Consider the following 18,089-nt stretch of genomic DNA (forward strand, 5'->3'; position numbering starts at 1 on the left):
GCTTTAGCATGAAATAATATTAGTTTTGTTTAATACGACGATGAATGGTAAGTCGGATGTTTAAGTAGAAACTGACAGCTTGAGAAGATAACTCTTCCTTAAATATGTTAACAAGATAAAAGATTAACATGAACGTATTGAAATTTTATTCCTTTATTTTCTTGTATATATCCAAAGAGTCACTGCTACTGACTTCTTATATAAAACTGTAGACCATATTCAGTTTGGTAAATCAACATAAGAATTACAGCAGAAAGCAAATCAAGAAAAGATGTCTCGCATTATGCACCACGTTATTGCTTTAACCCCTACTGCTCATTAGTACTTTCGAAACTTCTGAGACCAGCATCAAACAAACCATTGCTAGTGCATTACCCACAACAAGAATTTTGGTGCCCATCTCAAGTGATTTTGACCTGACTTATATGGTCCCGTTAACTAGTTTTTTTATTTATTGGTTCTAAATTACATATCAAGAATACTTACAATGATTGTATAATATATGTTTCAATAGACATCTCCTAAAGTTCTTTCATCAAAACTACAAAAGACAGGTCAAATAAGAACCAAAAGTAAAATATAAATAACCACTTCACAAAGACTATGGGGAACCATTACTTTTTTTTCTTTCTTATTTTGTTTGCTAATGCAACAGAATCCCCCATTTTCTATAGTCCTCTCTGAGCATATTCAAACTGTGGTGCTGTAAGCTTACTAGGTAAAGAATTGTCTCTATTTACTTGGTGCAGGATGACCAAGACTGCTATACAAGTCAGAGTAAGTGGATGGGAGAAATGGTCAATCAGGCCAAATGTAGCATCCAATCAAATTTTAAATGAAGTATCAACTCTAGGCATAAAAAAACTAATCCTGACCATCTTACTAAGCTCAAGTCTACTGTGAGATGTAAGGTAACTACTGTTTTCGAACATGAACCGGAAGATACAGTTAAGACGAATAACTCCTCTGGTCTAACAATTGCTCGAGCATTGGCACACTGTGTGATGAATAAAATGAATCTATCTGATTGTGATTTGTGAGCAGATGGTTCAACACAATTTCAACGCAGAACAACAATCAATATAGCAATCTTCAATGTCAATACGATTAAAATGCAAACTCAAACAAATGGCAACATGAAATGGAAAAGACAATAGCAAGTAGTCCAAAAAAAAAATATAATCCAGCAAGGCAATCTTGGTTGTCTTACAAAAGGGGAAATCTGTGAAATTCCAAAAATGTAAGCAGCAAATGCAGAAACAAACTGAAAAAATGGACAATCAGTCTATATAAGCAACAATTGCTTATTATCACCTCAACATCCTTAAATTTAAGCAAAAAAACTAGAGAGTATAGAGAAAAGTTATCAACAAACTGTTCTCTATACACAACCATCTTTAAATAACTATTAGCCAATTTATGCTCACCGGAATCTGTTGTGTCCAGCTTCTTCAATCCAAGCAGATGAACTGGTTGTTTTCATCGAACTCATCATCTTGTTCAGGAGCTGGTAGATTAAGATCAATCAGATTGCGGGTAGTAGTAGCCTCTTCTAAGTTATGACTGGTAGTACCCTCTTGTGCAGCAGCCTCTTGCTTGGTTTCTGGACTTGGATGGTGAAAGTCTATAGGAGCATTTAGAAAATGAGTTCTCTTGTGCCCCCCTAAAGCTTGACCAGACTTGAAAATCTTAGGGCAAAATGGACATTGATGCCCCTTAACTTTCTTTGGCCTAATCTTCTTCTTAGCATCCACAGAATAATCTTTAGAAGCTGCTTTCTTGTTATCATAACGCTCAGCTAGCTTCAGAACAGGTGTGGAGTTAAGAGTGATGTCTTCATCATCTAGGCTGTCGTCATCACTCTCATACTCGAAATGATAGGTTGCAGTAGTCTTTTTGTGGCATGGTCTGTGTCCTCCAAGAGCTTGAAAAGAGTTGAAGCTTTTGTTACAGTTAATGCAGTTATACTTTCTTTTCTTCTGAACAATCTTGCTTGGTTCTGCACTCTCATAATCATCTCGAGCTCTCTTCTTTGAATCATACATCATTAAATTGGAACTCTTACATGCTGCACTTTCATAATGTTTTCCTCTGTTATAAATCATCCCCAGTTCAGCATCTTTGTATTCGCCATTCCTAAGAAGCTCATCAATCGAAATGTCAGAATCCACTTTCTTTGCTCCATTCCCCAAGTACCCAGAAGAACAATTTTCAAACTGATAACTCTCTGATTCCAAACCACTGGTCTTAAACTTCCTATCACCAAAGTAAACAGCATCATTTCTACCAGCTTTCGTGTCAATGGAAGATGATTTAGTCTCTAAAACCACCGAATTATTATCCGAAGACTCGACAACAGAATTAACACCTCCCCAGTTCCAAGAATCCCTAGACAACATCATCAAACACATAGCAACAGCTTCCATATCTTGCTCTTCAAGCTCACAAACAGATGAACCACCATTAATACAATTACCAAACTCAGAAGCTTTCCCAACACTTTTCTTGTACCTCTTTGTCTTGGATCTTGTTTGCCTCATAAGATCCTCATCAGTATCAGAATGAGTATCAACTAGCTTAGAATTTTCATTAGTCCAGTATTTAGTGTCCCTCAAAACCTTCTCTTTCTCAGAATGACAAGCCATATGACCACACAATGCCTTCAAAGATTGAAACCCTTTACCACATTGCTTACAAACTCTCTCTTGTGGTAAAGCAACACTCGAATCCACAGCTCTCCATGTTCTCTTTGGATTCTCCCTGAGCCCATAACCAGAAGCACCACTAACTTCATTACTTTCATCACCCAAAGACTGAAACTTTTTCATGTTTCCAAGTGATTCCATATCCAAAGATTGATTTTTTGTCTATCAAACACCAAAAACAAAAAACACCCAATTCATAAAAACAACGATCAAATACCTTAAGCAACCAAGAAAACTGTAAACAAAGTACACTACATTCATTAACTTATTATAAAGATCTTCAATGCAAAAAACTAAACATACCCAAATCAAGAAACAAAGTTTATAAAAATGGGCTAAGCTCAAAAACCAAATCTGAGTGAAACAGATCACAAAGCACTAAACTTTAAGTTATTCAAGAAAATCAAAGTTTAAAGATGTGACAGTTATGGTAAGTACAAAATAACAGACCCACAATACAAAGTAAGTAGACCCTTATGAATTCCATATCTATGTAAATCTCACCAGCATTGAAATTTGTAAAAATGAAGGAAAAAATTGACAGAGATAGATGAGAGTTTTGCACCAGATGGGGTCAGAAATTCAACAACAGCAAGAGAGGTGGTGATGGTGGTGGCTATGTATGTTAAGATAAACAATTAAAACAGATACCATGACTCTTTCCTATCTATTTTGTCTCTCTCTCTCTCTCCTCCTCTCTCTCTCTAAATCTCTTTTAAGGAGAATTCCATGCAGGGCTATCAAATATACTACTACTACTGAACACAAAATATACTATTAGTGTATGCACACACACATTTGAGTGAGTAAATTAAAGATGTGCAGCACGTGTATTCATTAGAGATGAGTTCGGCTGTAAATTAACGGCCTAGATTAATTTGACTTGTATGAGGATACTTACAAGTTCTTCCAAGCCCAAAGAATGTTGTGCCAAGTTGCAATATTAAGCTGGTGTTCAATTCTTGAGATGCATTCTATAAATTGTAGATGATGTTTGATGTTTTCATTTCTCACAGCTGTTTATCTGTGATTTTATTTGGCAAATTCCTATGTTTACCGGTAGAATACTTTTACATAAATTTAATATTTATTTACGATTATCCAGGTTATATATCTTTTATATTCCGATAACCTTAACGTTTATTTATATTCACGCGGGAAATTGTGGATGAAACACTTTTTCGCATATCCGAGAATATTTATAATCTAATGTTCATGCGGAATGTCGTGGATAAATTACTTTTTCGCATATCCGAGGTATTTAGAATCGAAGAAAGATTAATATTTTTTCGTAAAGAAATAAATATTTGAAAGTTGAAAGGGATAATTGCAGATAGGCTTTGAAAATGTATGTGCATGTATTGATTATATATTACTCCCCAACAGATTCCAACTAAATCTTGATAATTTTGACTTTGTTTAAGGAGTTAAATGTCAATACTTGTGAGCAAGGTGATCCGTAAACCACTATAGGCCTGACCAATTACACCTCAGGACGTTACGTTTGATTAATTTGAAGATTTACACATTTTTGAAACAGTTGTAATAAATTCGTAATTGTAATTAAAATCATTACAAAGAGTTTTTTTTTCTCTGGTTTTATCCAAAAGCTGTTAATTAGGTAGATTTACTTATTTCGTTTCTTTGGTAAATTTCATAGGGAAAGACTTGTTAATTTAGTAAATATTTGATGTTACTACAGAGTATCCACATTTTCTATATGAACTAGTTTATAGCCCGTGTTTTGCATACGGGTATTTCAAAAATTATTTAATAAAATAAATAAATAAATTTATAATTAAAATTGAATAATATAATTTTGAAAGATTAAGTTATCTATATAATAAGTGTATTGCATCTGCATATTATGATAAATTTATTTAAGAACTAATTTCGTTACATAAGTTATTTTTATGTTATATATTTTATGAAATTATTTTTATAAATAGATCTGTCAAAATTTAAAGTTTAGTTCAAATTTGTATTAAAAACTTACCATAAATAACATAATTCATATTTAAAATTATATTGCAAAGTTTCTATAATTAAAATGGGTCATAATAAATATATGGATCTTTTATAAACCTAATATGAATACCAAACCTAAAAATGGATAGTCCACTGGGTCATATTAAAGTTAAAAATTATATCTGAACCAAAATATAGATACTAAACCTTAGGAAAGGATTATCCAGCAATTTATAATATATAGATATGATAATGTATATCCAACTGATCTCGTGGACCCAGCAGATTGACCAATTTTATTTCTTCTTCGTCAACGCAGTGCTCAAATTTATTGTTTGTTTTGTCCCTGGTCTGCTATTAAAATAATAATATTTTTCTTCCAAATATCAAATATATTTTGTCATTATTTAAATATTTGTGCATGTAACCGTGTGGCCTCCAACCACAGTGGATCCGGATGCTCGTAACTACGGATCGCAATTTATCTCAACCTATGTATACTGGCATACCATTTTGATCCAAACAGGTCTAACCGCGGTTTAAATTTAATTTTAGAACCGATTAAATTGGGTCGGGTCTGACTATTAAGACGAAATGATGTTACACTTGAAATAACCTTATTTTCCCTTATCTTGCTATGATACTGATTTATATTTGTGTAGTTTCTGAAACCTATGACGAATAAGCCAACAACAATTATAGATTAAACTTATAACTTCAATTTTGTGATTCAAAGAAATGGTCTGAGTTTGCGCTCTCCGCAGAAATGAGAGACAGATGGATCCGAGTAGCATCCGTTGAGGTTTTTCCAGAGGAGAATTTAGTGAAGTTCGAGATGGATGCAGACAAGTCGGAAGTTAAAGTTGATGAGACCAATAAGCGTATGTAGATATCTGTTGAGCCAGTAGAGCCCCTTATCGAGCTTATGGAGCCACATTCAATAAAGTACAAGGACGAAGAAGTGGTACAATATTTAAGGTTGATCCAGCCACTTTGAATATATTTAAGGTGCAACAGGAAGAGCCCGCATCATTCCTTACGAAACCCATGTACATCGTAAATGAATATATTTTACTTCGGGGATAACATGGCGAGTCAACAAAATCAGTTATCGACATAGCCGTATGACCAGTTAGGGGAATGACTTATTCAAATTCAGACATAGAAGAAGGATTCAGACAGTAGGGAGTTAGCTACTCAAGAGATGATGGAGGTTGTACTACCGACTAATCGAAATATCGATTTATGTAAAATAATTCACCTTCTCAGTGAGATTTTGAATGAGTTTAAATGCAATGGAAGGCAATGACACTATCCAGTTTGAATTGATGAGCAGTGAGCGGGGAGGTCAGATGTACCGTAATAATGTGGTTCCTTTCATTTGTCTTTTAACGTTTTGTTTACTAGAACTGTGAGACGTGGTTGAAGATGACATGGATGTGGGTTTGACGTGTGCTACTGTTATAGTTGAAAGGGGTTTCTTTTGTACGCACATTTAACCTTTTATATTGAAAAGAGGTTACATTTATCAGATGATATATATCATTCTTTTTTCCAAAACAGTTTCCTACCTTAATTTCATTTAAAAGTAACTGTATATGTATTTAATTATCATTTTCTTGATCCAATACCACCTATTTATGACGGAAGTCTTGTTATAAAGCAGTGATATAGCAAGCAAATTATATATTGAAAGCGCGACATTGGTATAGTTATTAAAATTTTAATTTTTAATTTAGAAAATGTTTTCTTTTAGCATATCAGTATGTATAAGGTGATTTTAAACAAAGATTAGTAGACTGCTAGATAAATTGCTTTCTTGTCACTAGAACTGTGCCTTCTAAAAAGAAACATTTATCCTGTACACAACAACACTAACCTTGAAAACCCCAATGGGCATGATTATTATATAATTCTTAGCCATTCATCAATAAGCAGCCGCTACGGCTGCCACAATAACCTCCGTATTAGCAGCCACATCAAGTACCACCCAAGATTAAAAAAGAAATTAAACTGGTATGTTAGTTGAGCAATGAGCACGTCAGAAGACAAGAGTTGTTAAAGGAAAGCTAATTAGTTTCAGAAAGATAAGAAGTAGTTCTTGAGAAATATTACATCGTTATTATGGGAGAATTATCTTTTCTCATATATGCAAATAAGATAAAATTGAAGCTTTGAAACTCAAAACAAGGAAAATGAGTGTAACTTAATAAGAGGCACTATATACCGAGTAGCGAGATTCGTGTCTGAGCAAGTGGATATTGATTAAAAGGAGTAAAGAAATTTCAAGATTTTTTGCTACCCAATTTGTATAAAAAATATTTGACATTTAAAACGAGAGACACACCTTCATATTTTATGGACAAATCTGTTTGATACTCGACTGTGATTTCCATTATAAACTAGTTTTCTGATTAAACCAACTTAGTAATCCTTACTCGGTTTAATTGATGGATTAAAGAAAATTAACTGAATATCGACTAATGATTAATTAAATAGTAATCTACTCCAATTAAATTAGGTTATTTTGAAATATTATTTTATAAATCGAAACCCTTTTATACTTTTATCATGGTGAAATACTTTGCAAAAGGAAATGAATATTATACTTATATATGTAAAATATTTTACTAAGAATAATTGTTTTTTTAAATCATTTTAAAATTATTTTCATGTAAGGCTTGACATGTATTATGTGTTAACTAGGGACCGTTTCCCGACGCGCTACGCGTGCTAACCAAATTTGTTTAAAGTGACTCAATGAACAAAAAAAATATTATCACGAATATCAAGTAACATGTAAAAATAAGTGAATCTTTATATTGGTATAATGATTCTAAAAAATTAAACATTTATAATATCAGTATATTTTTAATTCATAAAATTATATTTTATTATAAATTCACATTTTATTTAATGTGCAACAGGTACAAAAATTATAATACTGACATAATTTTTAAAAAGGTATTATATGTAAAATATAGAATCTAAATTGATAAAATCCGAATACGCGTGAAAATCTAAAATTAAAAATTTCATCATATAAAACATAGAAAAAGGAAGTTATGTTTTAAAATGAATTATATGACACTATCATAATTATTCATTAATTTTAAATTCATCCTACTTAAATTCTAAAATATGCCTTTTAAAAATAGATGTATTTATTTTTTTTATTTTAAATTATATAAATATAAACATAGCAGAAAGAGGGTTGAAAAGTACTCATTGTCTCAATTGCATGCTATACTGAGCAAAAACTCGCGGTTGATTATCTGGAGGCTGCTTAATCACACTTATCTGTTGGAGTTCTGTGTTGCAATGGATCATCAAGGCATTGGCAATTCAATGGAGGTATGTAATTAAAGTATTGAACTTCGATCACTGAAAATTGTAAATTCATGCTTATGTCTTAACTTTAGAGTTCTTGTTTACCACAAAACATTCAATCTGGATTCAAAGTTCTTCGTGTTAGCATTATATTAGATGTTTATATAGTACATCAAACAATTTAAGTAGATGCATGCAATTGCTAGATACTGATAATCATATAAAATAGTAAACTGGGATATATATGCCGAATTAGAATAATGTTCTGTATGATCTTTAATAGAATTATAAACTTATGGTTTATAATTCAATTGAAATCGATATCAATTACCAATTGAATCTATTACAAATCTAATAACTGCTATTAGAATTTACTGGTATATTTATGAATACCTTTTAGAACTACTATTTATGAATTACAGTTTGTAGACACAGAAACAGGGACAAAGGAATGGAATGCAAACTCTGCGAATGGTAAGAAAACTTAGTGCAATTGTTGGTAACATATATTATACTATTTGCATGTCTATCTCATTTATAAGTTATATATGTAGGTAGAAGAAAAATCTTGTCAAGTTTTATGTAGGCAATAAAGGATTGTGATAATTTTGAAACTGTGGTATGCATATTATGTTCTTTTTCCCATTTTTTTTAAAGATATTTGATAGATTTAGTAATTATTAGTTCAATGACACATTTATCTGGACTCTTCTTCATTACCATAGGTTGTGCCATATGCTTTTCATAAACTACATGGATATAATTTAAGATCTGATCTACTATTCAAGTGTAAAAATTATATATGACGTTTAAAGTACAATGCGGGAACAATGAGTGTACATGGGCTGGAAAAATTGTTGTTATATCATGGAGTGAAAATTTTCTGCCTAATACAGTGTGATTATTATGGGGATGGACTTTTTATTACATCAATTTTCAATGAGAATGTAGTAGAATGTAATTATCCAGACATTGACCCTGCAGAATTCTTTAGAATAGAAGATTTGGCCAAGCTAAAGGAAAAAATGTATGTGATAAACACGGAACAATAGAATATGATAAAAAGTCCTCATTGTTTCGATTCAATGGTAAGATAAATATTCTTGAATATTATGAGATGCGTATTGAAGATGAAGGTATTTCTGACATTGTGAATAACTTGGTAAGATTTGATTAATTTATATTCATTTTTTCCCTGTCAACATGTTTAATGAGCAGTTGATGTGCTAGATGCATAATTAACTTGAATCTGCAGATATTGAGAGAAGAACTGCAGAAACTGTACCAAATGTGGCAACATGGTTCACACATTTATTTAAAGTTAGGAAATAGAACCTGGAAGGTGCTGGTAGAATGGGTTGGAGAGAGGTGTACCGTGGGTAAAGGTTTATTGGAGTTTGCGACGGAAACAGGGTTACATGCTGGTGATGTACCGGTACTTTACAATGATAGTTTGAATTTTAATGTCATCAATGTTTGCATCTTCAATGGCTTTAAAAATAAACTCATAAGTGGTCAAGGTACGCTAACAATGTCTTAATATAGTTTTTAATATTTCTAATCTTGATGATAAACACGCAAATGTTTCATCACTGTCAATATTTGTCACTATATAGGAACTGCAAAGTGCAAAAGTGATTTCTTGAAGATTGTTAACGATCATAAAATTGATAGTCATTATCTGGTGTGTATCTTCAGTGCTTTAATAATGTAACAATCTACATTTGCACATTGTACATGTGTGAATATATACTACATATTGACACTATTGGCTAATTCTGTTGCATTAGGTGATGCCAAAATTGGTCAAGGATAGATATGCTGGAGAACTTAGGCGAGTGGAAAATTTATTTGTCGGTGACTTCACATTCATGATAAGATATGATTCAGATGATAGAGCAATCATTGGATTAGATGGCATGGTTGACTTCTACAAAGTGAGGAAGTATGATATTATTATTTTCTCACTCAATTCGAATAATGTGCTTAAAGGAAGAATTTATCAAGTCGACGGAATAGAGGCATATTATTACTGGAGACCGGTTAATAATCGAAAATATCCCAGATATCCAATGACAGAACCATTCTGGAATTTTGAGAATGTGATAGGTAATGCGAAATATAATATATGCTTAATTTGGTTTTAGCTAAAATCAAAATCTTGAATCATTGTGTAGAAAGTACTAATAGTAAAATAATCATATTAGAATCTCAGATTAATTCTATTATATCTATATGTGACAGGTTCGCAAAACCGAACGCTAGCAGTTGACAATGGAGATGAGTTGGATGTAATTTATAATAAAAAAGTTTTTTAAAAATATATTACTGTAACAAGTATATTTCTTATACTAAATTATAATATTGAAGAAACTAATTATTTTGTAATTTTTTATATCAGATGGATATTGATCAATCGAATATATCACGGTTCATTGCTCTTTACAACATGGAAACAATTGAAGATGATGTTTTGGTAAAACACTCTAATATACTATTACAGAATGAAGTTTCTCAGTTTTGAAAAATACATTATTTCTGCAAAATTATGAATGTAACACGATATTCCAGATGGAATCATTGAAGGAATAGCAGGTGGCATTCCTTATAATGTTGTGATCAAGCTTCCAACCGGTTTAAATATCAATGTGCAATTTAGTAGAGAAAAAAGTTGTTTGTTTGATATCACGACTCTACTAACTAAATGCATCAAGAATCAGGGTTGTATTCTGCATTTTGATTTTCTTGGATCAGCACACTTTCTTGTTAATATATTCGACGGAAAAGGATCGGAAGTAGAATACAAAATACCGGAGACACCGACCTGGCTTCCTACATACCAAGGTCATATCTTGGAATCTTCTTTAAATTATAAATTATTATCTATACTTGGTATACAGTAAATACTCATTGTTATTATGAACACGTACTAAAAAATTATTACCTGGCTATAGACAAAGAAAACGGATATGGATGGAAGTTCATTTCAATTGTGAATCAGCTAACTATAGCTAATGGACAATTTATAAGTTTTCAAAATTAAATTTTACCAAGTCCTGCTTTCTGACCACATTATGTTATTGTACATAGTCTATTGGTATTTTAAAAAAATTAATAATAAATTGGTGGATACAACTTATTACACAGGAAATTCCAAACACTTTCCTTAACCGCTTCCGTGCGAAGATAAGTGAATCAGTTTCATGCTCATTGTCGAATGGAAAAATTGTGGAAGGCTTGTACTCGGCTAATGAAGGAATATTGATGATGGACATCAAAATCGTCACATTTGTAAACCTCGAGGAAGATGACAGTGTAATGTTTACACATTTGGGCGATGGGAGGTTTGACATTGTAGTTTATGATAAAGAAAGATTGGAGAAGAACATTCTTACAACAAATTTTGATAATTCAGGCAAGAACATTAATTAAACTACTCCAGTCAATCTTTTTTCAATAAAGCATTAATATGTATAGTACCTTCTCTGTACAGCCTTTAAATCCAAAACTGATTATTCTAAAAATTCTTTAACTGTAGATGCATTAAATATTGGTCAAGTACCAATTGAGGTTGCGGATGAAAATGTGGAAGAAGTAGGAAGTGATGTTGAGGCTGTCGTTGAAGGAGAAGTAGATATGGTTATGGAGGTAGCTGAAGAGGAAATGGTAGAAAATGAAGCGCAAAACATGCAATTCAGCCATAGGTTGACACGCTCTAATGTGAACAAAACTACTCATGGCGTGGTAAGCAATAACTTTTTCTAATTCCACTACGATTATATGTGGGTCAACTCCTATCCAAGAAAAATACTCACACATTTGTTTTCTTATCAGCACATTCCTCTTCATATTAAACCTCCAAATAGAATGTGGGTGGCATATAAGGAAATCATTCTCACAACAGACATAGGACAATGGTGTGTAGGAATAATGAAGACTGGTGAAAGAGCATGAATGTCTGCTGGGTGGAATGATTTTGCAGAAGATAATAGACTAAAGTACAACGAAACACTTCTCTTCACTTTGCAGCCAGATCTTGGGAATGAAGTAGTATTCCAAGTCAGACGTGCGTAGACAATTTATGCTTTTAGATTTACAATTTAAAATGAAGACATAGTGTAACTATTTTCAAATGTCTGGATTTGAAGTACTTGGAATATATTTTGCAGCTTGTTATTAGTATACTGATATTTTTGGAGCTTGGTTTAATACTATGTTTAATACTTCTAATTATTAGAAGGTATTTAGAAGTAACACTTTGTTTAATACTTCTAAATAGAAGCGCAAAACATTCAATTTATAAGTTGTATATACTGAAATTATCAAAGGTAACACTTTGTTTAATACTTCAAAATATTTTACACATTAAACCTTCGTAAGATTGTTATTTTAGTTACTTAGTTAAAGAATATATACTGTAAATTTAAGAAGTATCAAATTTTATTGATTGTTTTTATATTTATATATTGACTAATGACAAAAAGAACCGATCTACTAACAAATGCTCATATATACAGCTTTACAAAATAAGATTATTTCATAAAAAGTATTCTAAAAAGAAAAATTTGTATGTATAGTACATAAAATAACCCTACACAGACATTTAAAATCAATAAAAACATATTAAATATATTGAATTCTCAAGCAAACCTTGACAACTTAAAAATGTTAACATAGTTCAACAAAAAAATGGAAATCAATCCATTCTTAAGTAGCTCTTAAGATTTGAAACATAATTAAATGGAAGCAAATATTTATTCAGAAAACAATATCGACATTGTTTTCTCATAGATGGAATATGAAGCTGCCATCATCAAAGACCGACAAAATATCTATTCTGAAATAGCCTGATTTAAAAACTCTATATAAGTCGCAATAATACAAGGTTAACATATAATATGTAGTTCATAATATATACACAACTTGATTAAACTTTATTTTCTTTACCTTTGCCTAAAACAATGAACAGAAGGGTGATCATTGTTTACAAATATCTGTGTATATGGAAAACTGCTGATATGAACGGTTCCTGTAGCAAAGGGATGTAAACATATATTGTGCGATTGTGATGTGTTTATTTTTGTTGAATCTATTAAGGATTTACAAGTATCAAACAAAAGTGTTACCTCGGTAAATTTGGACCTTCACAGAAGCCAAAATAACAATCTGAGGATTGTTTAATTGGTACAATGTGTTAACATTACCCAGAAAAGGTCCCTATAGTGAAACACGATGTCTAGTATCACTGGAAAAAACATAAATATTAAAGAATATCAGTAATTGCGTTGAAAGTAGAGACAACATGAATTTGATGTGTATGTTTGGGTAATTATAGATTTAAGATTGGTAAATTATTGAATACCTAATACACAATAAATATATAGTCAAAAAATTACCTTCCATCTGAAATAGTGAAACGTATCATGTCTTTTGCACAATATCTAGTCATTATATTAGTCAGCTCTTGCAAATCCTCAACGACTCCAATGCAATCTGTATAGAAACAGCTCAAAGATACATTACAGAATAACAAAAGGGAAACACGGGTTGACATTTAAATACATGTACCTGTAGAGTACAGAGGTTCAATTCCATCCTCATAACTCATTCGAATATCATAGAGATCTGATAGTGGTGTTAATTCAAACTTGTACCTAGGAATAATTCCATCATCATATGGATCAATATGAACAATTGCGGTTGGAATGAATGTAATAAAATTAGCAGAGCGTACAGGCCTTAAAAGGCCTGTGGATGGTGCAACAATGATGTTGCTGATATAATAGCAGCCACCAGGAACAATAATCCCATCCATCATATTCCAAAGATGAGGACTGATAACTGCCAACATATGATTATTCTATAAAAATGATAAAAAAGTACAATATTTAGATAAATACACTATAATTAGTTGTTATGATAAATCTTCACATTGATAAAAACAATTACATTATACCATAGTATCCAACAGAAGCATATTATGTCTGATCAAGTTTCCATCTCCATGAGTGTTTACCCACATCCTTGTCACACGAATGCGGATTGTCAAGTCAATTCTACTCCCATCCAAAGATGATAACTGAACATGGTCAGCAATAACTGCAACTAGAAAAGTAATAAAAAAAGTTCACAACAGAGATCAACCAATATCATGAGTAATTCTATAGTAAAAAATTAGACAAATTGAAAGACTAATTCTCTACCTTTATGTAACTTGGAACTGTTTAAAATGTTTTGATGAAGAGGATTTATTTTTGTTCTATTGGCTATTTAACATAATATGCTACTAATTATATGCCACAAATTAAGCAGAATATTTTCCATATTGATATACTTAGTATACATTAGCACATGATGATAAGCACAAAACACAGTGTCTATCATACAAAAATCTTTGATTAGCCTACAAATCGGTAAAGTTTATGCATATCTTCTTAATATGATTGTAAATCAATAAATCAGTTCTGATGGCAAAAATAAAAGGAATAATTAAATGCACTCATTAACAATAATCATCTAAAAAATTATTCAAAATTTGGTAAGATTTTCATATTCAATTACTTTTTCCCGATTCAAACATATATGAAAAACCGTATTCTATAGCAAGAGGACAAAAAGAGGAAAAATTGACCATTTTTTCAATTTTGATCCATAAAAATAAAATTTAGTTCTCATATAATCGTAATTCAAATATTGAATTTGCAATATCTGGGATATATCTTGTAATTATTTTTGTTAATAAATAAATATTATGCATGTTCAGTATTTATTCTGTGAATTAATTGTTAAGTGGTATATGTATTTGGATGTTTAAAAATAATATCAATTGAGTATTTCAATTTTTATATGCCCAAAATAAAATATAGATAATTGTCATATCTTCTTATTTATTTTTATGTTGATTTATGATTTTATAGGAAATATATTGATTTTATAAATTCTTTTTCCGAGTATTTATAAACTATTTTATACAATCGGGAACCAACCGACGTCACCCGTTTTTAGGTTTTTATAACCCGAAACTCTTCCGAGAACTCCTTAAATGAATAAACCAATATTTCTAGAAGTTTAAGTCAAAACCTCAATCGTTCGCTTGATATATATATATTACGCGAACGTACTTTGTTTATCGAAATAGAAATTTTTCGCGTCCGGCTCTCTTTGGAATTAAACCGTTATTAAAATATCTCCGACTCCCATTATCATATATTATATTTGAAATACGTTTCAATTTCTCATACTCGTGTAAAACGAAATTTATTTTCGTAAACAATCACATAATTCGTATGCATTGATATCATAGACAAGCATATATATTTGAACTGTAAATCATGGCATCAATATCACAACAGTATATATATATAGCATGGATAGTATGAGATGGGGTTTCGAAAACTTGCCTCGAGTAATCGAAGTGGTATGGTCTCTGGTGTTTGGTTGACGATCTATAAACAAGAACAACCGGTCTAAGTTAGTACGCGATTAACGTCTCGCTTTTATTAAGAAACTTTTGCAACTACTCAAGTATAACGAATCTCCGATCGTCACATTCTCAACACTTATATTTTCACTTTATAACATGGTCGAGTTTTGAAATCGATCATAACATGGTTTTTATGCGTTTCTCGCTTGCGCTCGCTTTACCAAAACATTTTTATAAAATTGAAAAATTAATATTTTCTCAAACTTATTTTTGGAAAGTCTTCCCTACTGTCATATACATTTTTAATAATTTTTCCAGAATCTTGAAATTATTTTAAGTCCTTCAAAATCACCATGAAAGTGGACTTAAGTGCAGTTGGCTAATCGCAGAAATGTTTTACACTAAAACGACCATAACTCCTAAACCGTAAATCTCCTCATGATGATCTACACATGTATAGAAACTACAAAACAAGATCTATCTAGTAATGGCTATTGGTTTGCAAATTTTAACCATTTTCATGGCCGAATGTCCTGCAGAAAACAGATCAAGTGCAAGAATACCCAAACTCAATTTCTACTACTTGATCTTAACACAATCACTACCTATAACCATCATAAACACAATTACTTCTCAAGATCCACCCACATACACCTTATATTCTCTATCTAGTACCACATAGATGTATTACAACTCAACATCTCAAGCCTTTAGCAAGAACATAATCAATACAAACTCAAACAAACACAATCCTTTGGATCTTAACACTACAACAAACATAACTCTTAAATCCAACCATAAAACCTTAAAGGGTTGAAAGTTATACCTTCTTGGACACTAGGAAGGTTAGTGCTAGGATGATAGAGGATTGGTTTTCTTAGAAAACACTTAGAAGGGCTAGATCCTTATGAAACAAGACCAAGAAACAAGTTAGAATTTCGGAGTTACCTTTCAGCACCACATTCAAACATTTTTATAAAATTGAAAAAATATAATTTGAGGCTGAAATTTGGTCACGAAGCTTACCCATGATATATAGAAGCTATGGTAAAAATTTCATGATATTTGAATGAGTATATTTTGAGTTATGAATTTTTCTTTCTCCCTTGCTCAGAAAACCTGAACTGCTGGAATGAAAAATGGGAGAGCTTTAAGTGAGGGAAAAGGGGTTGTTTTCTTTTGTGGCTAAAGTGTGGGAGTGTATAATGAATATATGGGATGTATGCAGCATATTTGACAATAATTTGGCAAAGGTATGGGTTGGTTTGATTGTGTGGTGAAGTGAGAAAATGGAGAAGTATGGCTTGTGTACTTGTTTGTCTCCCATCACTATTCAACACTATTCCACTAACTATTCTAGTTAACTTCTAATTATCTAGTTACACTCCTAACTACTAGTTAGGACTTGGTTATGCATGACCAACTTACATGGGATTTAATTTCTCATTCGTTTATTTATCGTAAACGTAATCGTCGTTCCATTCCGATAGTTTCCACGTATAACGACTTGTTTCGTAGCAATTTCTTTTATCGCTTATAATCCTATAACCAATTCCATTCCTTCTCTTGATCATAGAAACACCTTGATATATTATTTATTTCACGTAGTATTCCCGGTTCTACGCCATTCTTTACGGATACGAAAACACGTAGTATAATCGTGAATCTTCGAATTCCGTCGGCTTTTACATTCACTTATTTTCCTCGATAAACAAAAATATGATCTCGGATTCTCAAAATTCCACTATTAATTTTATGATGATCCCCATACGTATTACTTAATCAGCTCAAGTTACTATTCACAGAAGTTTTAAAATATTACAAAAATCAGGGTTCTTACAGTCTCCCCCCCCTTAAAAGGATTCCGTCCCAGAATCAACTCACAAATAGATGGGGGTACCTTTCTCGAAGGTGGCTCTCTAATTCTCAAGTCGACTCCTCGACCTTGGGATGTCTCAACAAGACTCTGAATAGCTTGACACTCTTGTCCCTGAGTACTTGCTCTTTTCAACCAATGATTTCAACTGGTTGCTCAATGTAGGACATATCTAGTACTTACTCATGTTTTACTATATTCTTGGTATCCGCATTATACTTTCTCAACATTGGCACATGAAAAACACTATGAACCTGTTGAAGGTTTGGAGGTAAATCCAATTCGTATGCCACGGTTCTATTCGTCACAAAATCTCAAAGGACCCATATATTGGGAACTCAGCTTCCTTTTCTTTCCAAATCTCATCAGTCCTTCCTATGGTGACACTTTCAAAAAAATACCCGGTCACCCACTTCATACTCTCTGTCTTTTCGTGCTAAGTCGGCATATTTACGCTGTCGGTCTTGGGCTGCCGCTAGGCATCCTCTGATCAACTCAACTATGTCCCTCGTTCTTTACACCAAGTCGGGACCTAGTAACTTTCTTTCACCAACTTCATCCCAGTATAAGGGTGAATGGCACCTCCGACCATACAGCGCCTCATGTGGGGGCATTTCTATACTCGCATGATAACTATGACTGTAGGCAAACTCTATCAAAGATAGGTGTTCATCTCAATAACCTTAAAAATCAATTACACAATTTCTCAACATGTACTCCAATGTCTGAATGATTCACTCACTTTGTCCATCGGTTTGGGGATGGTATGCAGTACTCACATTCAGTT

General features: G+C 32.1%; 1 protein-coding gene across 1 annotated transcript; it reads right to left on the reverse strand.

The window, feature by feature from the left end:
- Positions 1 to 1,323: 1,323 nt before the first annotated feature.
- LOC141678123 (uncharacterized) lies at positions 1,324 to 3,464 on the reverse strand. The gene is made up of 2 exons (XM_074484364.1): positions 3,210 to 3,464; positions 1,324 to 2,867 (listed from the first exon to the last, which is right to left on the reverse strand). Exons 1-2 carry the CDS (start codon positions 3,213 to 3,215, stop codon positions 1,452 to 1,454), a joined length of 1,422 nt encoding a protein of 473 aa, XP_074340465.1. The 5' UTR covers positions 3,216 to 3,464; the 3' UTR covers positions 1,324 to 1,451.
- Positions 3,465 to 18,089: the final 14,625 nt, after the last annotated feature.

The sequence above is a fragment of the Apium graveolens genome, chromosome 8, assembly GCF_009905375.1.
Source record: "Apium graveolens cultivar Ventura chromosome 8, ASM990537v1, whole genome shotgun sequence".
Classification (NCBI taxonomy): Eukaryota; Viridiplantae; Streptophyta; class Magnoliopsida; order Apiales; family Apiaceae; genus Apium; species Apium graveolens.